This window comes from Protopterus annectens, chromosome 2.part0 (genome assembly GCF_019279795.1).
Source record: "Protopterus annectens isolate FY-2018-M chromosome 2.part0, PAN1.0, whole genome shotgun sequence".
In the NCBI taxonomy this organism is placed as follows: Eukaryota; Metazoa; Chordata; order Ceratodontiformes; family Protopteridae; genus Protopterus; species Protopterus annectens.
In genome coordinates this window covers 24,446,512-24,471,856 of record NC_056728.1, presented here as the reverse complement: position 1 = coordinate 24,471,856, position 25,345 = coordinate 24,446,512, and the positions used below count along the sequence as shown (strand labels likewise).

The following is a 25,345-nucleotide window of genomic DNA, read 5'->3' as shown; positions in this document are numbered from 1 at the left end:
TTTACTGGTCTTGAAGTCTGACATATATAAAAGGCAGAACATTTGCAGACTGCAAGGTATACAGTTGTGTACACTTACCATAAATGTAGATGTTTGAGTGTATTCACTGTTGCAGTTATCACATTTGGGTTATCTGCCTTCAGGTAGCCCTCAGCCCGCCTGAATACCAAAGTCTTCGGATTTCTGCATCGGATGCTGCCTCTTCTTCCATGACATCAGGTTGCCATGGGGTATAAAACATGCAGCTGATGCCATTACATCAGTTTTTCTTGCCCGAGATGTCAGGTGCCCCCACAATGGGAAGCAACTATATGTAATGGTACACCTCCATCAAAAAGCAAATACACCAGAAAAACTAAATATACCTAACAAGAAGGAAAGGTAGAGCCAAGAGTAGTCAGGGGGCTGGAGGGAGGGTAACCAGGACTGCAACAGTGAATACACTCGAACATCTACATTTATAAGTGTACACAACTGTACTATGTTCTTCATGTTTCACCACTGCAGTCATCACATTTGGGTTGATTCCCTAAGCTAAGGAAGGGAGGAGGAAGTTAAAGAGCATTAGGGCCAGCTATTAATCCCTGCAAGACTGCAGTGGTGAAACCAGCTCTGGATTTAGAAAAAATAGGCATGTGGTAAATGCTTGGTGAAGGTATGTACAGAGCTCCAGGTAACAGCTTCAAGGATGTCCCTGGTAGGGACTCCTCTGAGAAAGGCTGCAGAGGTAGATGCAGCCCTGGTGGAATGTGATCTTATCCCCTGTGGGGTTGGTTTTCCATGGTGCTTGTAGCAGAAATGAATGCAGTGGGCTTTCCATTTGGAAATGGTTTGCTTTGAAATGGCCTTCCCCTCTGCCCCTGCAGCAAAGCCAACTAGCAGCTATTCAGATTTTCTGAGAGGCTTAGTCCTGTCCAAATAAAATCTAAGTTGTCTGTGCACGTCCAGAGAGTGCAGTATTTGTTCCCCTTTGTTTTGTGGATTAAGGAAAAAAGTAGGCAAATGAATGGACTGATTTAGGGCCACACTAGACACCACCTTGGGCATAAAGGAAGGATTGGTCCTGAGGGAAACCCTGTCCACATGGAAGATAAAGGGTTCCACTGCCATGAGGGCCTGTAATTCAGACACTCTTCTTGCTGAAGTGATGGCTAGAAGGAAGGCTGTTTTCCAAGAAAGGAATTTCAACTCTGCTGTTGCAGCTGGCTCAAAGAGGGGGGGGGGGTGAGTTTTTCCAATACAAAGTTAAGGTCCCAGGCTGGAGTGGGAGCTTTCCTGGGGGGGGGGGTCTTAAATTTCTGGCCCCTCTAAGGAATTGTTTTAGTAGGGGGTGAGAGAAGAGGGGTGGCTCAGTATTATAATTTGCTGAAATGGCAGAGGCATGAATTTTAATTGACGAGAAGGATAGGCCTTTGTGGAGCATTTCTGTTAAGTACTGAAGAATATTAGGTAAGCTGGTCACCATTGTGCCCAACACCTGAGTCTGGCTCCAGGAACAGTATTTTTCCCATTTTTCAGCATAGGATTTTCTAGTACTAGGCCTCCTTGCCTCCAGAATGACATCCAGCACCTGCTTACTGAGGGATGCTAGAGGAGAGCTCATGGAATTAGCCAGGCTGCAAAGTTCAGGGTTTGAAGATGAGGGTGAAGAATCTGTCCCGCCTGCTGGGACAGCAGGGAAGGGATCTGAGGCAGGTGCCATGGTTGCAACAGTGTCATACTGCACAAGAGGGGGTACCAGTGCTGGCGTGGCCAGTCTGGTGCAATCAGTATTGTCCTTGGCTTGTCCTGTTTGATCTTTAGTAGAACCTTCAAGAGGAGAGGTAGAGGGGCAAAGGCATAAACCAAGAGGCTTTCCCAGGTAAAGGACAGGGCATCCACTTTCCAAGCTTGAGTTCTTGTGCAGAATTTGTCCAACTGGTAGTTTTGAGGGGAGGCAAACAGGTCTACCTCTGGAGTCCCCCATTTGTTCCTCAAGAGGTTGAATATTTTTGGTTCTAGTTTCCATTCGTGTGAGTCCATGAGACTTCTGCTTAAGTCATCTGCCAGTAAATTTAGCTTATCTGGCAGAAATGGAGCTTGTATGTGCACTTGGTAGCTCAAGGCTGTGTTCCACAGAGCCATGGCTAGTCTGCAGAGAGGGTGTGAGTGGGTTCCCCCCTGCTTGTTTATGTACCACATAACTGTGGTGTTGTCTGTCTTTACCAATAGTTGTCCTGGAAGAATACGGTCTTTGAAGGCTGTCAGGGCATTCTGTACAGCTAACATTTCTTTTTGATTGATATGCAGGTGCATCTGTCTCGGGTTCCATTTGCCCTGAATGCACTGCCCTGCCACATGAGCCCTCCATGCATAGTCTGATGCGTCTGTTGTTAGGATTTGGGCGGCAGGGGGTAGAGTGAATGGGAGCCCCTTGTTGCGGTAGCAGGCCTCTGCCCATCATAGGAACTCTGTCTTTATACAAGGAATGATAGAAATCATTGATTCCAGGTCCTGAGAATGTTGACACTATAGGCTTTTTAGGTACCATTGGAGTTTCCTCATATGCAGTCTTGCATATGGAATTAGTAGAATGCAAGAGGCCATGAACCCCAGGGCTTGCAGAATTTTCCTTGCAGATAGCTGGGGTTTTGTGGCCAATAGTTTGAAGTAGGTTGTCAAATAAACTTGTTTTTCTGGAGTGAGGAATGCCATCTGGGAAGTTGTGTTCAAGCTTGCTCCCAGGAATACAATCTGTTGGCAGGGTACTAGGTGAGATTTCTTTTCGTTTATGGTGTACCACAGTGAGGTTAGAAGTTTCTTTACAAATGCCAGGTGTTGTAATAGCAAATCCTGGCTTTCTGCCTGAATCAGACAATCATCCAAGTATGGGTAAATCTGAATATCTCTCTGCCTGCAAAATGCAATGGTTGGAGCTAGACACTTTGTGAATACCCTGGGTGCAGTAGATAAGCCAAAGGGAAGTGCAGAGAACTGATAGTGCATGGAGCCTGCCCTGAAGCACAGGAATTTCCTGCAAGATTCCCTTATTGGAATGTGCAGGTAAGCTTCCTTTAAGTCTAAGGTTGCTATCCAGGCATCCTTGACTAGCATAGGAAGAAGCTGTTGAAGTGTAAGCATTTTGAATTTTGGAATTACCAGAAAGGTGTTTAGAATAGAGAGGTCAAGGATAGGACGCCAGGAGTTGTCTTTTCTGGGTACCAGGAAAAGTTTTGAATAAAAACCTTGTCCCCTTTGTTCTGCTGGGAAAGGTTGAATAGCCCTGATACCAAGAAGAGAGAGAACCTGCTGTTGGGCCTCCACCCACTGATTTGGGGGTAGGTCTTGCCAACCATTTGGGGATGGTAGTGTGTGGAAGTGGAATCTGTATCCTTGGGAAACTATATTCAAATCCAATTTGACCTGGGTAATGAGTTCCCAGTTTTTTGCATGCAGGGCGAGCTTTCCTCCTAAGGGAGCAGGTAGTTGAGCAGAGCTTGGAAGGGTTAAGGTTAAGTCATTGTGCCATTTTTCCGTAGGGGGTTAACTTGCTACTCCCTGCTTTGTAAGTGGGAGCCCCCCCACCTGCTTAGGTCTGTGTGTAGCCTGAGACTGTAACCTAGGTGGTCTGCTGTTCCTGGGTTTGGACTGAGAAGGCCTGGAAGAGACTGGAAAGGACCAGTTCTTTGAAGGCCAATGCCTACTAAATTTGGGAGGCTGTACATGTAGGAAATATTTAACAGTTTGCATAGATTTTGCTTTTTTCCTCCATGCTTTTGAGGACTTCTTCTGCTTTGTTGCCAAAAAGGCGGTCTTGGTTTAAGGGAGCATCCAGTAATTTAGCTTTATCATGATCTGGCAAGTTTTGCTCCTTAAGCCATGCATGCCTTCTAAGTACAGACCCAGTGACAGCAGCCCTGCAAGATGCTTCTAAGGCATCAAAACCACATTGCAAAGTATGCTTACCAACTTGTTCTGTAGAATGCATTAAATCCTGCAATTCTTTGTGTTCAGCACAGTCAGGAATCAACATCATTTTCTGTTTAAGTAGTCCCATAATATGCTGCTGATACTTTAACATATGAAACTGGCAATTTAAAGCCCTAATGGCCAAAGTAGCAGAAGAGTATACTTCTTACCTCATCTGCGTAAGGCTCTAGAATCTCTATCAGAAGAGGTAGAATTGTTGGCAGCAGTAGCCTTAATGCCTTTTGGTCCTTGGGAAATGGTCTCTGGATCCGCAGAAGGATTCTTGAAGAGGAACTTGTGAGAATCAGGTACTCTGTAGTACCTGTCAGGTTTTCTGGGAACTGGTGGTAAAGTGTCTGGGCAAGGCTAGATTCCAAGAAAGCATCATCTACAATGTCCAGAACAGGAGGGATAGCTAAAGGCCTGTGTTGAGGCAAGAGTAAGAATTCCCTAAGTCTCTTTTTGGACTCAGAGTAATCCTGGCTTTCCCAGCGGAAATGCTCCCTAAGAGTATGCAAGGTTTCACCGAAAGAAAAATCTTCTGGAGGGGAAGCAGAGGGAATGGAATCCTCTGCATCAGAATCCTCATAAGTAGATAAGGGCAAATCCTGGAAATCAGAAGGAACAGAAATATCAGATTCCTGATCAGAAGAATCAGTAAGAAATTCAGTTCTAGGTCTCTTAGAGGGGGGAAGGCTGGCTTCCCCTAATTAGGGTAATAAGGTTTTCAGCCATTCTAAGCATTTATTTTTGAGACATATGGGCCTGAGCTCACGCTCTGGTCATCAGTTTTCTAGGCGTAGTGTGAGTTTTAGGCCTGAGGAATTCGGAACTTCTGGATGGAAATGATGACTTTGGTTTAAAATGCAAGTCTGTAGGCCTGAATACATGCTCAGAAGCTGGTGCCTGCACAGCGGCTCCAGACCCATCCAAGGTAGAGACATCTGCAGGTTCCATAGTCAAAGAAGCATTTAGGCCTGCGAATCTGAAGTAGCAGGTATCAGGGGCTGCGAAAGCACCTCACTGAGTACCGGCGGACTGGCGACTAGCTTAATGGAAGCATCATCAGCAGTTTTAGACCTATGCGGCCTGTCTCTGTCTTTATCCTTACGTTTTTTTTGGAAGATCGGTAGTCGGATGGCTTAACAAAGCCATTTCAGAGTACTGAGACTGAGTACGAAAGTAACTGGCTGCAAGAATAGCCCGACGACGAATAGTTCCAGGACTGAACAAGGCACAAGACCAACAGCGAGGGACGTCGTGGTCTGGGCCTAAACAGGGGATGCAGCACGAATGAAAATCTCTATGAGGTATTTGCTTTCCACAGGTAAGACAATTGTTAACTTTTACTGACATCGGTTGGAGCAACAAAAAGGCTCCCCAATGGGGTACTTATCTTTTTTTGAAGACTTCGGATCTGAAACTCGAAAATGAAAATTTCAGGAGTCGGCCGACCGGCACTTGCAAACTGCTTCTGCTTTGGGCGCCACACAGCAAGAAAGACTGATGGAATGGTGTCGGCTGCATGTTTTATACCCCTGACAACCTGACGTCATGGAAGAAGAGACAGCATCCAATGCAGAAATCCGAAGACTCTGGTATTCAGGCCGGCTGAGGGCTACCCACAGGCAGAAAACCCAAATGTGATTACTGCAACAGCGAAACACGAAGAACATCCCAGACTGAATTACATTTTGCAAAAAAGGGAATATCATATACTTGACTTGTATTCTTACTACTGAAACTTTTTGTTTTTAATATTCTGGGACAATATGTACAGTGGCCACATGGGAAACAGCCAATAGCGATCTGTCCCTCAAGTGTACATTGTAAACTTTCTTTTTGCTCATAGGGCCCTTGCTTATAGTGGTTAAAGTGAGATGCTAAATGTTTTCCTTTCCTGAAGGAGAATTGGCATCTGTTCCGTATTATTCCAACGCATTTACTATCCGCCATTAGACTATTCCAGTTACGCTGCACACTGTCCATTAGTGCCCCAGTGTTCCTACCGAAGGTCGTAACAAACAGTAAGGTACTTTCTTGCCTATCTACCTGACTTTTATATTGTAGGAGATTCTCTCTCTCAATATTATCTACCTTATTCTTAGCTTGTAGGATATGACCTGCTTTGTAATCCCTTTCTTTAAATCTGATGGTAAGGTAATCCCTGAAATGCTTATATGTGTCATTCACTGAGCATATACGTTTAATCCTCATATATTGTGATTTTGGAATATTTTTACAGATATGTGGAGGATGATAGCTGGTGGCATGGAGAAGGGAATTATATTCAGGGAATTTGCGATAAACTAACCAGTCAAAAACACATAATAAAAATAGTTCAGAATCTTCTACTTTGTTGTGACTTAAGATGAATTCATTAAATTAAACAATATGTTCTGTTTCTTGTTTCCTTTCTTCTTTAATAATCTATGATTAATACTATGCCACACAATGCTGATAAAAAATCTTTATCTATATGTAAGCAACATCATGTCAACAGTATAGAATCAAGGTCAACCACTTTCCAAACTGTAGTTTATATGCCCATGAGTCTTTGAAAATTGATTACCACATGAGGGTATTCAAAATTAATATGTAAATATGCAGTCTCCATCAGTTGGTCTGCTCAATACATACACATTCAACAAAAGCGGGTTCCTACTGTATGTCCAAGGACCATGATTAAGATCCTTGTAACTTTGAGAATTTAAGAGCAATTATATGGATATATATATATTAAGTTTGATACTGCTGTATATTATAGTAATTCCTCTTCTGTGAGGCAAAGTTTTTTTTTGATTTATTATATATAAGCAGTTGGGATGTGAGCAATGCAGAGGTCTTTGCACTTCCCCATTTTATGAGAATCAAACTTCATTTTTTACAATTTCAAGACTCACAGCATCCAGCTTTGAACTTGCACCAGGTTTCTGTTTTCTAGTTTTACATGCTATCAAGTGCTCAAAGTATGCCCTAGATAATTCTACAACATTTATGGTGAACATTATGAGTGTGTCCAGTCAATAATAACTTCACAGTGAGGATAACAGTTAAGCTAACAAAAAGTATAAGGTTTATACACCATAAAATGCTTACTGTAATAAAAATACAAAAACATATACAAAAAATGATGTTGCAATGTAACAGGCTTCCATACATTTTTGGAGACACATAGACCACAGCTTCTCTGTATTAGCCCTACACATTTGAGAATTCTTACCAAATGAACTACATTCACCTCCTAACTACCTTAAATTCCAAAAACAACTAAAGAAGCTTCTTCTCCAAAAGGCCAGGTCTCAATGCTTCAAACAGGGGACATCACCTGAGGACCAAACTCCTCTTCCTCCTCCTTACACCCACACAACCTCTCTACTTTTCTCACCTTTGTATTACACCTGCTTTTCAGTTCCCCACTTAGCCACTCCTCATCTTTCTCCCATCTTCTTCTTCTTCTCTTCCTCCTCTAGCTCCCCTCCCCCCTCCTCCCCTGCTCATATCCCATGAGCACCCCAATGGTTGCTCATCCAAGACTCTGGTCACCTAGAGTGCAACTAGCTGCTGCTTGACTATACAAGTTTTGGGGCCACCATAGCATTATCTGTACTCATCTCTTACTTAGTTTTTCACTGTCCTGTTCTTCTTCATTGATGCCTGTTTTTATTTTATATTATATAGTTCTTGTTATAGGCAGTTTCATCAACTTAATCTTTATTTAATTACTGATATTGTTCCACTTTATTACATTATATTGATTGTACTTTGCTTTACTCTCTAATTATATTTATGCTATATTCCCTCCCAAGGACAGCCTGGCTGCCTTTTACTAATGTCATATGAAATGTTGATGTGTGCTTTTATATTGCTAATTTGAAGAAAGAGCACATGCAGAAATCTTAATCCATGTTTTCCTAATTTTAAACTAAGCATAGCAATCCAGATCTGCTTAGCACTACAGTGTGCTGTGAACATACTATGCATTTACTGAACACAGATGGTGTATCAGATGTCTAGTTGCAGCCCTTAGATGGCATCCTGCAGTATATCCCTCCAGATAAGCTCAACATTTGAGATGCATTTGGAACAACAAAATGCTCTAAATCTTGAATGTCAGAAAGTTGATGCTGGAACAACAAAAACACAGGATGTTGACTTATTGTCCAAAATCGCAATGCAGTTGGGACAGGGTTTTTTTTGCCCCTTCCCCAATGTAGTGTGATCTCAGAGTTGGTATGTATAAATTGCAGGAGGTGTGGGGTGCAGGGGGACTTGTGTGAAGTCAATATGCTGTGTTTCAATGTTCCTGCTTTGACCTTCTTGCATTCGGCATCCAGAGCATTTAATGTGAATGCATTCCCCACATTTTACTAGAATACTGTCTTGATGTCTTCGACAGCCTGCACAAGGTACTATTGCATCTTTTCTGACATGGAAATCAATCCTGAGTAGCATTCAGAGAGTTCAGTAACCTTTATCAGCCAGTAAAGTGACCTACACAGAAGGAAGGCAAGTGAGGGTGTACCTTCTTAAAATACAGACAATATGTAAGTAAAATCCCACTGCTCTTAGTTGCTGTGAAACTTTCTGGAAGTGATGCCTAAGGACAGGTGTCATTCTGCACATTAACCATATTCATACATATATACATTTATACATAGAGTATACATACAGTCGGTATTCTACAGACTGCTAAGAGTTGACTGTGTCTAGTATACAAAGTATCCTCTGACTATTACTGATGGATTTATTGCACATCAGCAAGTCAAATGGCTTCAGAAATACTCAGTCTAGGGATCTAAACCTCTTCTGCAACATCAACAGAATGGTTTGGAGGGACAGGTATATTTTGCACAAGATATTGCTACTGTGGTGTGGAACAGACTACCCATCCAAACAGAACAAAGTTCATCCCTGTTCATTTTCAAGTGTGACTTAAATATATGGATGGGAAACAGATAATCTACCCCTGGACTGCCCCACTACTACTAATAGACAGAGACAGCTCCTACATGTTTTATCTCATGCACAGGTCCCCTCACACTATTTATGGTTTGATGCCATTTATTCTCATTGGGGTAATATATAATTATTAACCATGAGATGGGTAAGGCCAATCTATAGCCAAATCGACTGATTTTTTCCAGCACAAAAAGGGAAATTTGCTAGGCTTAAAATGTCTTGCAAGGGCAGCTAGCCTAGTACTTACCCATGAATCTGTGAACCTATACTGACCCATGTCACAACACTTTTATCAGTTGCTACTCATTAAAAAAAAATCAGACTTGTATGATTTCATTTTTTGTACTCAGTTTCTCTCTGTTAGCCAAATATTAGTTATGATTTCCCAGTAGTTTTGATCTGAGATCCATCTGGCGGTATTATTTTCTTTAGAATGGAATTAGGTGAACTGTTTCTATATATATTTCTCATATATAACTGTATTCTGCTGGTCTACAAATAAAAAGAAACGTCACTTACAAAATGTCATCCTTACAATCCAGACTTTGTACCGCTGAATTTAGCACACAGAAAATACTGAGTACCAAAATAAAATAAAAGGAGGTAATATACGCAGTTATCAGATATATTTTTTTCAAAACTGAGTAAGGTTTCCCTCATTTAGTTTGTACATTACCTGGTTTATGCTCTCATTTGTTGTTTCATTCTGTTCATTTCTTGAAATGATATCAGTGCTGATGGCTGCTGATTGTGAATTGCATTGTTCATCTAGAATGAAGCATTGCAAAAAAAAATGCAATAAGTCTGACTGAAAAATAATGTGGCACTTCATCCATCATATTTTAGTTTTGTATTTATCAAGGAAAGAATAGACAGGCATTCCAATCACTTGTGTAAATAAAGTCTGCTGTGTGTTTCCCTTAGGTTATACCAATGTAAGACAGACATTGCAGCAATCACTATATGATGATTACAGAAACTCAGCAAGCTCAACCCTGAGTGATACAATGGGGTTTCTGCCTTAAAACGGTTACTGGGTTATCTTCAATGGTATGGAAGAAAAGACTCTTCAGCCTATAATCATAATGAAGCCAACCTGCACAATGTGAAATCGCAGTGGCAAAGAACAGCATGAAGCACTCAGAGAGGAGTGGGATCAAGAGACAATGCTGCTGCTGCCCTCCAATAGTACACAGCGGTGGTAAAGCTGTCTACCATATCTGGTTCTAGAGGTCATAGACAGAAGAAATCAAAATGGTGGTAGCCTGTATATAGTCCAGGGTTAAATCATTATACATGTTAATTGTTTTTCCTAAACAATTAACATTTCTTCTAATTGTTACTGGTGAAATGTCAAATGCTTCTAAAAAAATGATTGATCTGATTTCTTAAACCCACTGGCTACAATACAGTTTTTATTATGCACTTACTTTTTTATAAGCTACTGTGAACTGTATGTCCAAAACGTAGTAACAACTTTTATTGTTAGGTAGCCTCCAGATGGTTTGGTGACAGAGAGTCCAATGAGGCACCGTTACTGGGCTAGTCAGTCTAGGAGAGGGCTGATGAAACCTCCATTTTCCCTAAGCCTCTCTAAACAACAAAGAACCCACATAGAAAACTGACAGCTATGGACTGCTTTGTGAAGAAACACTTCATTAAATAGTTTTACCTCTACCAGGGGGAGGGGTGAAATTCAAGGAAATACTCTGAGCATTAGAAATGTAAACAGTAGAAAATATTCAGAAAGGAAAAGCTGAGATGATACAGACTTAACACATTAACAATGTAAGGTGAGTGCAGCAGAGCTGAAAGGGCCACATTCAAAGGAGAGGAGGCATTGCTGCCAACTCTTTGGTTTCCAGCTTGTAAGTGATAAGATAACCCATCATTGGAGGAACCTCATTTCCATCACTTGGATCTACAACTTTATCTTTTCAGTGACTGCTAAAGCTTGGTGAGGATGGAGTCTTACACTCACTAATACATTGACAGCACCGTAGACATTGACATTTCTCATTCATTCTTCTTTCTCACCAACTGCGCCTGTGCTACTGCACCTGCACTTACTCAGTTTCTCCTGAGTCCCTTATCCTCCTTTTCATCCTCCTCCTATCCTACCTCAAGAACTTATAAACTCACTAAAATGACATATCACCTCCCCACCCTTGAATGCAGTTCGCAGTGCAGTGAGAACCATGATGCCTGCCATGGGAGGATTTGGAGGGGCTAATTTTCATCATTGCCACTTCATGTGGAAATCACAGTCACAAACAGGAATCATCTTCAAATAACAAGTAACACCATCTGCATCATCTGCATACCATAGCTGGATACTTTATATATTGTAGTTACCTATCTATCTATCCCAATGATGGAAAAGAAGGTAGGTAGGTAAGACACACTCATGCTGGAGTAGTATGCTGACCTTGAACCTCTAAGTAAGACCACATCATTCTTGATCCTCAAATACAGGAATCAAATAAAACACAGTGCTGTTTTCTGGGACCCTATATTGTTGTAGCAGCTCCTCAAAACTTACCCAGGTATGCAGCCATGTCTTATCCAGCCACTCAAAACACAGTTATATAGTTCTGGCAAACTCCTACAGCCTTTCCAATATCTGTGGAGTTAAAAGAGAGTTCAGAATGCTCCTCTTGAGTCAGGAATCTCCCTTCTGACACTGTAGCAAAGGCTTTTCTGGCCCATCAGATGGATCTCTACCTTTCCTGCTTCACACAGAAGCCTTGTGGTGTTTAATCACCACAGAGATCTTGTCTACAGAAATAAATCCATTCTCATCATCTGCTCTTAGCATTACCTCACTAGATGAGGCTATGTCCACTGGATTCATGAGTTTCTCAGAGTGCTTCTACCTTCAAACAATGGTCCTAAGTCAGAACAGTGCATCTTCCCCCTCTCTGAGATTTCCCTTTGGGTGCACTTTACTGTGTTATTAAGTAACAATCATTTCCCTTTGGGTGCACTTTACTGTGTTATTAAGTGCACTGTCCTCCTGCTTCAGATTGATGCTTGTTATGGACAGTTCATGATTGGCACAGAAGTCCAAAAACAATTCTCCACTGTAGCACAGGTAACTCAAGCTCTTTATCTCAACCATACCCATTCAGGTATCAACTCCACTGAAGAAAGTCTGGCAGTAAGTGCAAAGGGTTAATGCTGTGAGCTGTAGTTCCTGTGGTACAGGGTTTGATTCCCTCAGCCCTAATCTGCTTAAAGTGTGACCTTGAGCAAGTCACTTAAACAGACAATGCTTGCGGACAATAGGGAATTTCTTTCCTTGGACTGCATACCTTGTAAAAACCTATGAACCTAAATGATCTAAATAATACAAGACTGTACATCTTACAACATCCACTAAGAACTAAATAACACAATGTACATATAAGGTCATATTTGCTTTGTGGCTATAAGCAGTGTGGCAAAAATCATACGAGATGAAATTCAGGTTGCTCTGTACTTAAAAGTGCAGAAAAAGAGATGATCTGAAATGTTTCAGGCAACCTTGTGCTGTTATCTATTCTCAGGTGACAACGATGGCCAAAAAATGGGGACAGTCCTCAGAACAAGACCATATTCCCTTTTGTAGTTCTTGTCCTTGAAAAATTGACTAGCCTTGGTTAACTGGAAATTTAATCCACCCCAAATACACAGTTTGCATGCTACTGGGGGAACAGCTGCCCAAAAAAGGGACTTCAGACCAGTGTACTTACCAAGTTAACAAATATGTAAACAAGTAAGTTAATAAGCAGTAGCCTGAACAATAAGGCACATAATAAATGATCAGCACAAACATTACATGAGATAAATTCAGTTCACTTACCTTGTTATCAAGTAGCAATAAATAAATGGAAATCACAGACTATATCTTGTTAGTGTTTGACAATGCTTTTTGGCTTTGTATTAGAACAGTACCCCACCGGCATTTCTGTGCAGAAATGGGTATGGCCAAATTGATTGACAGGGCAAGCCCATGTGGCATGGAATAGGTTCATAGGTAGGTACTAGGCTACAAGCCTAGCCATAACGATTCTCTGGCTATTGCTTCCAACAAATATTTACTTTCCTGGACCCCTGTCTAGCAGGGCTACTGATGTGATCACTGGAGTGAATTTTCTATCTCCCATCCAATCGTCAAGTTTCCTCTTGAAGAGGGCCATTGTGGTGCTCTGCCTGACATCTATGGGCAGCCTTTACCAGAGTATGGGGAGTCTCTAGGTCAGGAACCTATCCCTCCAGCATGTTCTATTCATCGTGATGACAAGGTTAAGATCCCTGGAACGTGTGGCTCGGAGGGATTGGGATTTCTTTAAGTGTAGCATGTCCAACTAATCTGGGTTTGACATGTCCTTTTATGTTAGGCAGAGACCGCCTCTGAGTAGACGATATGCGACAGAGTATAGCTGGAGTTTCTTTAGACAGTCAGCATAAGGCACCTGCTTTAGGCCTGTGATTCTTTTTGTGAGGTATTTCTGCGGCCTTTCTAGTTGTTGCAGATTTCTTGTGAGGTACATACCAAATGGGGTATTGTATTCTATAATGGGTCTAATGAGGGATGAGTACAGAGGGACACTGACCTCCTTTTTTCTGGATGAAAAGCCCTTAAGGACGAGGTGTGCCACGTAGAAGGATTTTCTAATTGTTGTGGCTATCTGGTTATCAAAGTTGAGACCACTGTCCACCTGTGTCCCTAGATCTCTTGTCACACTTTTGGTATTTAGTGTACTGCCACCTATGTGGTAGTTCACAGGTATGTGTTTTTTCCCAAAGGGGACAACTATACATTTTTTGGCATTTAGCTTGAGCCCATGGCTCTGGCACCAGGCATCTGTTTCAGTAAGGCCCTTTTGTAGTATATCCACATCATTTGGGGATTCAATAATGGCTCCCTGCTTGCAGTCATCTGCAAACTTTGTAAGCCAGAGTCCCTTTGTGTTGGCCTGTACTTCACAGAAGTAGATGCCAAACAAGAGTGGTACCAGGACAGAACCCTGCGGTACACCACTTGTCACTTGTCTGGGGCTGGATTTGGAGTCGGCTACTTTTACAGTGTGTGTTCTGTCAGTAAGCCAGTTTGCAACCCATTGAGTGACGTAGGGATTAATGCCCAGCTTAGTAAGTTTATCTATGATTCCAGAGTGGAGGATAGTGTCGAAAGCCTTAGCAAAGTCCAAGAAGGCTGTGTGAACCACCTTACCCTCGTCCACAGCTCTGGAGACTGATATGAAGAAGTCAATCAGGTTCAGGAGGAGGGATCGGCCCTTCACGGACCCAAACTGGGTGGGATCCAGTGTCTAAAGGGTGCCAATGTCTTTGTTTATAAGTTCTATGATAACATGTTTCATGGCCTTGCAGATCAGGATCATCAGACTGATGGGACGGTAGTTCCCGGGATCCAAAGTGGATCGCCCCTTGTGGAGTGGGATGACTGTAGCTGTGTGCCACTCTGTGGGCATGAAGGCTGAGGTGAGGCTATGATTAAACATGACACATAGGTGAGGTGCCAGTTCATTTTGTAGTTCATGCAGTACACAGCCCGGGATGTCGTCTGGTCCCATGGATGCTGCATTCTTGGCTTTGGAGAGTGCATTTTTTACCTAAGTGGCCGTGATCACTGGTATTTAGCATTCTTTCGGTATTGAGATGGGCCCTTTAGGGGGTGAGAGGGGTGAAGTTGACATTGAATCTATCTGCCAGGATATTGGCAATATCCTTGGGATCAGTATATCTAGTGCCATTCTGATGTAGCTCAGAGCAGATCTGAATTATTGCCATTTAGATTCTTGACATAGCTATAGAATGCCTTGTGGTTGTCTTTGGAATCTTTGGCAATTTTGTTTTCGTAACTAGCTTTGGAAGATTTTTTGAGAGATCTCAGCTTTCTACTGTGGTTGGTGAGGGAGTTTTTTGAATCTTGGGTTCCTCCTCTTTTCTGCATCAGTTTCTTCCTTCTGTTGTACAGCTTGTTTCTGGCAGGGGACCACGAGATTGGCTTCCTTTTTTTAGAGGACAATGTTTTGGTTCTATTTGGGTTGGCTTGGTATATGCACAAGTGAATATGCTTGTACAGCACCTTAGTGTAGGATTCAGCAGTTGAACTTCCAGTTCCCATCTGCATGGGTGTCAGGAAGTTTGTTTCTTCTGACTTGAGAAGCATGAAGTTGGCTTTGGAGAAGTTTTTTTACGGAGATTTCCTTAAAGGGCGGTGGGGGTGGGATGTGGATGTCAAGGGTAATTAACTTATGGTCTGATCTGACCAGCGAGGGGGTGACCACTGGTGTGGAGCATCGATCTCCCATATTCGTAATGACCAGGTCTAGAATATTAGTACCCCTGGTGGGACTATGAATTAGTTGCTCTAGAGCATTGGAATTTATGAATTACAAGAACCATTGAGCAAAGGTGTTGGTACAGGAATAGTTTTCCCAGTTAATGGCCGAGTAGTTGAAATCACCCAGTTTTAGGGTGTTTGGGTGTATCTTAATATTTTCCAGTATGTTTAGAAAGGTGTAGTGAGAATCTTGGAGCATGGTGGAGGATCTGTAGCAATCTACAATTTGTACTGCAGTCTTACCTAATGTTAGTTGCACCTGGAGAATTTCAGATGCATTGTGTTGGGCAACCAGCCTGGAGGTGTAAATATCCTTGGTGAATACAGAGACTCCTCCACCTTTAGTGTTTCGGTCCTGGTTTGGTAGCTGAAAAGTGTGGTATGAGTTATAGCCTGGTATTGCAGGGGTGCTCTCTGGAGCTTTGAACCAGATCTCAGTTACTGCACACATATCGATGTTCTCCATTTTTAGGAGAGCCTCGAGAGAGTGCATCTTGAGGTTTAGACTTCTAGCTATGAGTAGCATTACCTTCAGATTTTGCTTGCTTGTACCCATTACAGTGGTAGTTTTGTCCTTTGAACCTTGCCTAAAAAAGGCACTATAGGGGTGGCAAGAGCCTTAGCCAGTAACCTGAATCTCAGGGGCAACAGGTGCAAACCATCTCTTGCAAAGCATTGTGTTTTGTCGATCATGTCGTCCCAGGCAAACAGATACTGGATCCCCTTTGAATGACACCAGAAGCTTAGCCAAGTACTGAAGTCAGTCATTTTGTCCTTATACTGTGGTATCATTCTGGGCAATGGCAGAATGCTACTCAGGGCTAGGGTCATACCTGCCTGGGCTACATGATCTGAGAGCTCATCCATGTCTTTTTTCATGTAGTTCAGCGAGGTATGTCTCAAGTCATTCACTCCAACATGGACAATGACAGAGTCATTTTTGTACCTGTTGTGGAGTGACTTGAGTGCATGCATTATGTGGCGGAGCCTGGCACCTGACAGGCAACTAACTGTAATTTTCTCCTTATTCAGGCTGGTGAGTGGGACATCAGTGTGCCTGACTATAGAGTCACCTATGACTAAAGTGTTAAGTACGTTGTCTTGCCTTCAGGGCTGCTGTTGGGTGGCACACTGGTGTTGTGAGCTATGTGATGCTTTGGTTGTGTTTGGGGGTGGTGTTTGTTTGCATTTCAGCTTCGGAGGTCCTTGTTGCTTGGGCAGGTTAATGTTGAGCCTCTGCATATGTGGGTTTTGTGTTGCTATGTGTGGGTTTTGGTGGTGTGGGTTTTGAAGGACTATGTGTTGTTTGAGGTGTTGTGTGGGTGTTAACCTTCTCCTCTTGACTGTCTTCTAGCACAATCTTGGCTGGAGAGAACTTTGCTTCCAGTTTGGCTATGTAAGTGCATCTCTCCCAGGTTGTAGTGTTTGGTGGTAGGAGAAGAGGGTTGTCTGTGTACATGAGGCAATTGCTGCATTGCCCCAGTATGCCCAGATTCACCAGGTGGACAGGAGCTGACTCTTGGACATGCCTGGTTAGGTGCTTTCTTTGTGTAGTACAAGAGCTGTTTTCCCTTACCTTTTGGCAAGGTACTTGCAATTGTAGGCTGTCTAGTCCCTGTGACTATTTTCTCCTTATTAGCAAGGAGAGGTGAGTGCTTGTAACAAATTAAGGCTTCCTAGTGCTTTTTAGTGAGCTTTAGAGCAAGTGCTAGACACAGGTATACAAATTTTAGTGCTACTGCTGATAAACTAGCTAGTTCTGAGGGAAAATTCGAACAGCAGACTTTCTGGCACTGGGAATAGTTTAACCTTAGCCCCAAGGTTGTTGTTGTTGTTGTTGTGTCTTTCGGCTTTTCCCGGTTAGGGGTTGCCACAGCGGAACTCCAGTCCGTTAATGATTGGTAGTTGATTTTTATGTGCCGAGTTACCAGCCCTGACGCACAACCTTCAACGAAGGTACGGCCATTCAAGCATGTCTCCATGCAGAAGACACTCTAGCTGAGAATCGAACCAGACAGCGTCTTACTGTGAGGCGACAACAATACCGCAGCACCACCACCGCGGACTAACCTTAGCCCCAAGGTAAATGCACATATTTATGCCAGAAAGTTGAAAGGGATAGAAATCAGCCCAAAATGGCCAATAAAATTGTAATTGCAGAGCTGGAAACCACTCTTCTAGTGTTAGATAGGCAGTACAATGCTCCCACTCTCACTGGTAAGCAGTAGGACCTTCCTCTACCACAGCAAGTTCTGGATAGCTCTGAACACTGAAACTAAAGTCCTGAAACCAACAAAGCCTGGAAACTGGACTATTCTACTTAGAGAAGGCAGAAAATTAGCAAACAAGATATAATTTTTGTTTTGGTTAAATCAGGTTAAACAATGCAGTTATACAGTAAATAAGCACATAAAGGACTAATGCTAAGGCTAATAGTGTACAGCTCAGAACAGTAAACTCAATTAAAACTTTGCAAAATTAGAAATTTGAAAATTTAAACTTTTTAAATAAAGCAAGGCTGATTGACAAGCCATGCAGATTTGTGAGTGACATTGTAAATATTTATGTTCCAGTAGAAATGCAAGACATTACATGAAAAAAATAAACTGAATTGCATTTGTATTTCTCCCACACAGATGTAATAATGCAACTGTTGAACACTTATAAATACAAGTAAAGCAACAGTTATTTTACAAAAGAAGTCTCTTTGCTGTAGTGTTGTATAGTGATTGCTTTTGCACCTCCCATGTTTCTTTACTATGTTTGTACAGTAATTGCTTTTTCAGGGGGGCAAGCCCCCCCTGCACCCCCCACATTTCTTTAGTATAATTTTGTACAGTAATTGCTTTTGCAGGCAGGGAGGCAAGCTCTCCTGCGCACCCCATTTTTTTAGTAACTCTTTCTGATGTGAAGTAGTGTGCATGCCACATTACAGAAGAAGGCTGAAAAGTGTGGTTTTCCTCCAAAAACTACAGTTGCTTATGTTCGCTGCTAATGTGTTGCATCCAAGTCCTAGTGAGAAGATTGCATGAACAATTACCTAATTGTAATATATTTTGTATGTGCAATACATTGCATAATATGTGTAACCAATATTTAGCTGAAGTACAGCTACTCCAAGAAATACATAAGAATGAATGTTTAAGTCTACTAGTTCGAATGTAGTTAACACCGATAGCTTTACTACTAGCTTGTTTGTGTGCATGTTCAAACAATGACATATACGCAGTACAGACGCCTTGTTGGGGTGAAGAAACATTCTCTACGTGTATATTTATAAATATATTATAGCATACTATACTTTGCATTAATGTAGGTTAAGGCACAGTTTCTGGTATTTAGAATGAAGTACAAAGTTTTAAATATTCATTTTGGTTAATAAGGTCTAATGTTTATTCAAAAATACAATAACAATAAATGTCATGTGCAGGGTGTTGGGCAGGGTTTGGGTGGTCCTTCTATGCATTTGGTGGGGTACTGTTCTATAAAACCATGCTTTTTTCCCTCTTAGGTACTAAATATCATAAATTTGCAAACTGTATTTTGTTACTTACTTTTTAACTTAATCAGTTGGTCAGGAAAAGTTTGGACTAGTTAAAATCCAGTTTACATACATGGGTCATGGGACAACCCAGTGTTTAAACTTCAGGTACAAATTCAGGATGACGAAAGTAACATGCACCTTGACAACGTTATGTATGGTCCTGCTCAGTGTTGTTTTACTTAAATTCCTTTGTACATCCCATTCCCCTGTCTTGTTTTAGTTCCCATTGTGAACAAATCCCTCCCTTGCTTTCCTATAATCTTTCTGGCAGAGTTAAGCTCTGAATTTTCCAACAAACATTTTTGGCTGAATGTTTTGCTTATCTGTCAACATTTCCTTCACTCTTGATTTGTGCGGTTTCTACTGATCATTTTCTTCTGATAATGGTCACTTTTTTCCACTTTAGAGTCCTATGGCATGAAGGGACAAAAAGAAAAAATGTTGGTTGTGGGCCATTAAATATACCTGCATAGCTGGAAAGCACTGTTCCGATAAAAAAATGTATTTTCTGTTGACATAACAACATCCCCCATACAAAAAAAGTCTCTTTGCTGTAGTGTTGTATAGTAATTGCTTTTGCACCTCCCATGTTTCTTTACTATGTTTGTTCAGTAATTGCTGTCATTTAAATACTTAGGTCGGCAGTATTGCTATGTACATTTATTTTTTATAGTTATTAGTAAATATTACCACATTCTAGGAAGGCATTTAAATGACTGCCATGTAATATCTATTTTCACATGAAATTCGCAGAGATCATTCCATGGCAGCAAATAATAAGGGGAGTTACTGGAGCAGTGCTTTCCAGCTATGCAACAAGCCGAAAATAAAGCACAGGTCCTATAAAAGGAAATCGGATGTTGTAAATCTTTATTCATTACTTACTGTTAGGACCTCAGTTCTGTCCTCGGAACCGATATGGCAGTTTCCCAGGTCGCACAAGCCAAAAACTCTCAGCTAAGAACCTACCCACAATGCCTGCCTCCTAGATACTTCAGATCTCATTTGCCATGTTTCTAGTCAGACATGCTAGCCATCTCTCTCAAAGCTAAGTAGAAAATTGTTAATTTTAAGACAGTTTCTCTTCAAAATGATTTAATTTTTAGTCAAGTTAGCCTTTTCTTACTGTCGCCTATAACCTAAGCCTATTTCCAACCCTTTTTCTTGGTAATTTAATTTTTTACCTTTATTGGTACTGTCCCTCTCTCCTGTCTTGGACAGGCCTTTCCTTTCTACTAGTGGTATTTTTTTTTTTTTAAATAACATCACTGGTATTTTCTCCCTTATTTTTTCTATAGGATAGCCTTGTTGCCTTACTATGTTGGACAAAGCTAAGTTGGGATTTAAACAGTGTGACAAGTGTGGACGTAAGATACCTAACTCAGACACACATGTTCGTTGTGTCTACTGTTTGGGCATGGATCATATTACAGCTGACTGTGACATTTGTGCTAGTTTTAGTAAATATACACTAGCAGAACGTAATAATAAACTGGTTTATCAAGACACTTTTTCGGAGGCTCTATCTGGGTTGGAGGTCTCACCCCCTCCAAAGACCATAAAACATAAGGAAAAATGGATTACTCAAGGCACCTTTTTTTTCTGAGGCTCTATCTGGGTCGGAGGTCTCACCCCCTCCAAAGACCAAAAAAACATAAGGACAAACGGATTACTCAAGGCACCCTTTTCAGAGGCTTGATCTGGGTCGGAGGCCCCCCCCCTCCAAAGACCAAAAAACATAAGGATAAATAGAGTCACTCAGTTCCTGCATCTCCATCAGTTACGGAACTGAGTCAGCTCCGTGCTTCCTCGGTGCAGACCTTTTCGGCACCAGGCTTTGTGTCTTCTCCCTCGGTGCCATCCATGATATTCACCCCTATTTCGGCTCCGACCGCGGCACCACTGACTTCGATGCCGTCCTTGGATCTGACATCGGCTCCAATGACTGTACCTGCTTTGGCACCATCCCCAGCCACGGTGCTGACAGTTTCTTTGGCTCCATCGGCTCCAAAATTCGAATACCTGCCAAGGACAAGATACCTCCAGTGCATACTGTCTCAGTTCTGACAGCAATGTTTTTCCTGTCAGCACCATCCACCCTTGCTGCATTGGCTCTGGTGGAACTGATGCTCTCCCAAAGCAGTGCTTGGACCATCTGTACTTTGGTATCTAGCCCGGCGCCTATTTTCTCGCTGGCACCATCTATGTCCACGGTTCCGATGGCTTCCAGTTCTCTCGTAACCCCTCAACTGGAAGTAGGCTCGGGTGCACCTGCTGTACAGGTGATGGATAGGGGTCTTCACTTCGAAGGCTCACAACCAGCTCCTAGGACACCAGTATCAGAACCCCTTGTAAAGGGAACCCCTTCTCCGGAGTCCTCCTCAGAAGATCCCACTGGAGAGCCACCCCGGAAGAAACGGTGCAAGAGGAAGCACCTTGACTCCCCGGAGGAATCTATCACAGAAGACACTGATTGTGATGAAGGGGAAGGGTCCCCTCATTCTCCCCTAGACGACATTTCATAAGGACACATTCTCAACATCCTCAAACAGCGGGGGGAATGGAATTCCTCTAACCCTTCTTCTGAAGAATCGGTGTTTCTGCAGGCCTTTTGTGCCTAGCCATCTACTTACTGGGTGACCCCACCAGCAGATGATCTTATTAAACTAATTCTGCAGCATGCCTGGAAGGCCCCGGACAATGTAGAACCTGTCCCCTGCAGGCCGGACAAAATTTTATCTACACCTGAAGACTAGCCCCACTGGTCCAAGCAGCTGACAGTTGATTCTATGGTCGTGGTGGTGGCCACCAAGAGGGAACTGGCAGAAGATAGTTCCACTATCCATACTCCAAACAGGGAGTCCCAGACCATGGACAGACTAGGGAAGTGGACCTATGCTTCAGCGACCTTCACCATTCGGTCACTGAATTATCTGGCACATTTTACTCACCTTCAAAGAGACCTAATATCTGAAAGGTCTTCCTCTTTGATGGGGGTGCTGCCTGATGAGGTGTGTGACACTGTTGCCTCGCCTCGATGCGTTTGATGTGTCACACCACCGAGGGGGCAGCTCGAACTGCCGCATCTGGTGTTGTCATGAGATGTAATGCTTGGATGCGGTTGTGTGATTTTGCAGACTCCTTTAAATCTTCCTTCGTTAAGGCTCCTGTCGACGACACTGCACTTTTTGGACCCAAGGTACATGACACACTTGTACGTAGTGAGAAAGACAGAAAGACCTTGTCTGCTGTGGGCATATGCTTTTCAAACCCCCAGAGGCCCTACTCCAGGAACCAGAAGAGGGGAAAGATATGGTTCAAGAAATCCCAAGGATCCTTTCGTGACACTCGTGGTGAACTATTCCCCCAGGGCAGAGGGGGCAATTCATATGGAAGATGCCCCTTTTGGGGTAGAGGGGGTCTGTGTAACCAGGGAGCCAGGGATTCTTTCTCTGGCAGACCCTACTAGTGCTCCTGAGCAGCTGCCCGATTGCTTTCCTCTGGAAGTAGTCGGGGGGTCATTTCTCTCTGCATCTACCAGCCTGGCATCTTATTACTACCGATGTTTGGGTACAGAGAATAATACCCAGAGGCTACCAAATACCCTTCGACCTAACTCCCAGACCCGTCAAATGAATCCCCGATGTACCGCCCAATCAAAGGGAATTAGCAGCCTTAGAAATAGAAAAACTGCTAAGAAAAAGAGTCATCCAACCAGTCCCACCAGAACAGACAGGATCCGGGTTTTACTCGAGGTTCTTTTTAGTGCCAAAAAAGACGGGACTGGAGACCAATCCTGGATCTCAGCCTACTGAACAAATTTATCACACCACAAAAATTCCAGATGATCACAGTACAGTCCATTCTTCCCTTCCTAGGGAGGGACAACTGGATGTGTTCTATAGACCTACAGGATGGGTACTACTACATAAAGATTGATCACTGCTCCCAGAGGTTTCTCCATTTCTGGCTGGGAGCCAATCACTACCAGTTCAGGGCACTGCCATTCAGTCTCTCAACAGCCCCCTGAGTGTTCACCAAATGTATGGCAGTTGTGGTAGCCCATCTTTGACTACAAGGATTCCCGGTATTTCCCTATCTAGACGACTGGCTCCTACCGCTCCGACCAGGAATCTACTAGTCCGCAGCCTCTCTTACACTCAAGATCTTGCTTTCTGCTTGGGGATTACAATCAACAAAGACAAATCTCAGATGTCTCCAATGAAGACACTGGAATTTATTGCAGCGGTCTTCAGCACAACATCCTGTCAAGCTTCGCTCCCCCAGGCTTTTGAAAATAAGACACCAAATTCAAGACCTTCTTCCTCACATGTTTGTACCAGCACGTCTTGTACTGCAACTCTTGGGCTCCATAACAGCTGCCATTACTTTGGTACCACTGGCGGTACTGCAAAGGAGAATCCTGCAGTGGCTCCTTTCTGCACAATGGTCGTTGTTAACCCACCCACTCAACCACATGATACACCTTACAAACTGTTGCAAGGAGGAAATGCTATGGCAGATGGAGCCACAACAGAATCTTTGGTGTCGACCATTCTGTCTTCCCCAACCCACGGCCACGGTGACCACGGACGCTTCACTATTAGGGTGGGGAGGGGGCATTTTCAGGGAAAGACTGTCCAAGGCACCTGGACCCCCCTTGAGGCCAACTTGCACATAAATGTCCTGGAACTGAGGGCAGTTCTCTTAGTGTTGCAGGTGTTCCATGCATCCCTGTCTTTGGGGACCATTGCAATTCAGTCAGACAACATGTCAGTCGTCTGGTATATCAACAAGCAAGATGGAACCAGATCTTACCCCCTGTGTCGGGAAGCCATGAGGATTTGGCACTGGGTGATAGCTTCCAACTGCTTTCTTATAGCAATGCACATTCCCGGGAGTTCCAACTTTATTGCGGACAATCTGAGCAGGAACATCCTGATGCCTCACGAATGGTCCCTCAATCCTGTAATAGCAGATCGGATCTTCCAACATTGGGGCAAGCCTTGCTGTGACCTGTTTGCTTCCCCCTGAATTACAAATGCAGGTGCTATTTTGCCTTTATTCCCCCCACAGGTGGAACCACCGAGGGACACTCTAATGTACTATTGGCCCCCGGGTCTTCTGTATGCCTTTCCCCCATTTCTCCTCATTCCAAAATTTCTCCAGAAAGCTCAGAGGTTGAAAAGCAAAGTGATCCTCATTGCTCCCTTCTGGCCACATCATCTGGTTCCCGTTTCTATGGCCTCATCTGATTCACAGCCCGTGGATCCTGGATCATTCCCAGGACCTGTTATCCCATCCTCAGGGATAGATTCATCCCAACCTGCACAGTCTCAAGCTCACAGCCTGGTTCCTCCACTTCCAGTGATTGCCAGACTGCCTGACATCCCATCTCCTGTTCATGAAATTCTTCTGGCCTCACACAAACCTTCCACTAGAAAGGTTTATTCTAGTAAATGGACTAGGTTCTCTATTTGTGCCAAAGACCAGAAATTAGACCCTTTCTCTATGCCTATTCAAAAGATTTTGCAATACCTGACTACTCTCCTGCATGCAGGAGCCTCAGCTTCAACGATCACTGTACATTTAGCAGCTATCGCCAGTTTTCATAATGGTCTTGAACATTCTTCAGTTATGTCACATCACCTATGCAAGACCTTTTTGAAGGGAGTATTACATATTAAACCTCTGGTCAAGCCTCCCTTAGATCCCTGGGACTTGACTCTGGTGCTTCAATCTCTTACAGGCTCTCCCTTTGAGCCCTTTGATTCATGTGATTTGAAATTTTTGTCTTGGAAAACCATACTTCTAGTAGCACTCACCTCAACAAGAAGAGTATCTGAGCTGCAGGCCTTGAGTGTCAAGAGTCCTTACTTGATCTTCCACATGGATAGGGTATCCCTTCTTACTGACCCTTCCTTCTGGCCTACAGACATTTCTGTTTTTTCCATTAATCAATCTATTGACCTGCCGGTTTTCTTCCCAAGGCATTCTAATAGAGGGGAGTACCTTTTGCACACCCTTGATGTGCATCGGCAGGTTCATTCTTATTTGGACAGGACTAAATCTTTCAGGAAAACAGACCAATTTTTTGTAGCCTTTGCAGGACCCAGATTGGGTAAACCTGTTTTCAAAGTGACTTTATCCCTCTTGGCTTAGAAACATCATTACCTTTATCTACCAACAGAATAAGCTACCCTTACCTTCCAGAATAAAGGCTCATTCTACCAGATCTATGGCTACCTCTGTAGCTTTTCATTCCAGAGCCTCTATAGATGATAGGGTCTATATTATATAATCGAACTTTCAAAACTTCGAATCCCATTTGCTCATATGAACATATGATCGAACATATGATCGAAGTTCGAAAGTTCGAATATATAATAAAAAACAAAAAACAAAAAAGACCTTACCTTAATGGTGCAGGCAGGGGGGCAAGCCCCCCTGCACCCCCCACACCCCCCCTACTTATATATACCAACTCCGAGATAGCATTTCAGTGCAGAAAAGGGAAATTCTACTATTCTGCACTGAAT

General features: G+C 42.9%; 1 protein-coding gene across 1 annotated transcript in view; it reads right to left on the bottom strand.

Annotated features, from left to right (window-relative positions):
* The window catches only part of CASP8 (caspase 8), a 456,587-nt gene that overhangs the window by 130,886 nt on the left and 300,356 nt on the right, over positions 1-25,345 (bottom strand). Inside the window, exon 7 of the mRNA XM_044060507.1 lies at positions 9,587-9,678. Coding sequence (XP_043916442.1) covers positions 9,587-9,678 — 92 coding nt within the window. The remainder of the gene's footprint in view (positions 1-9,586; positions 9,679-25,345) is intronic.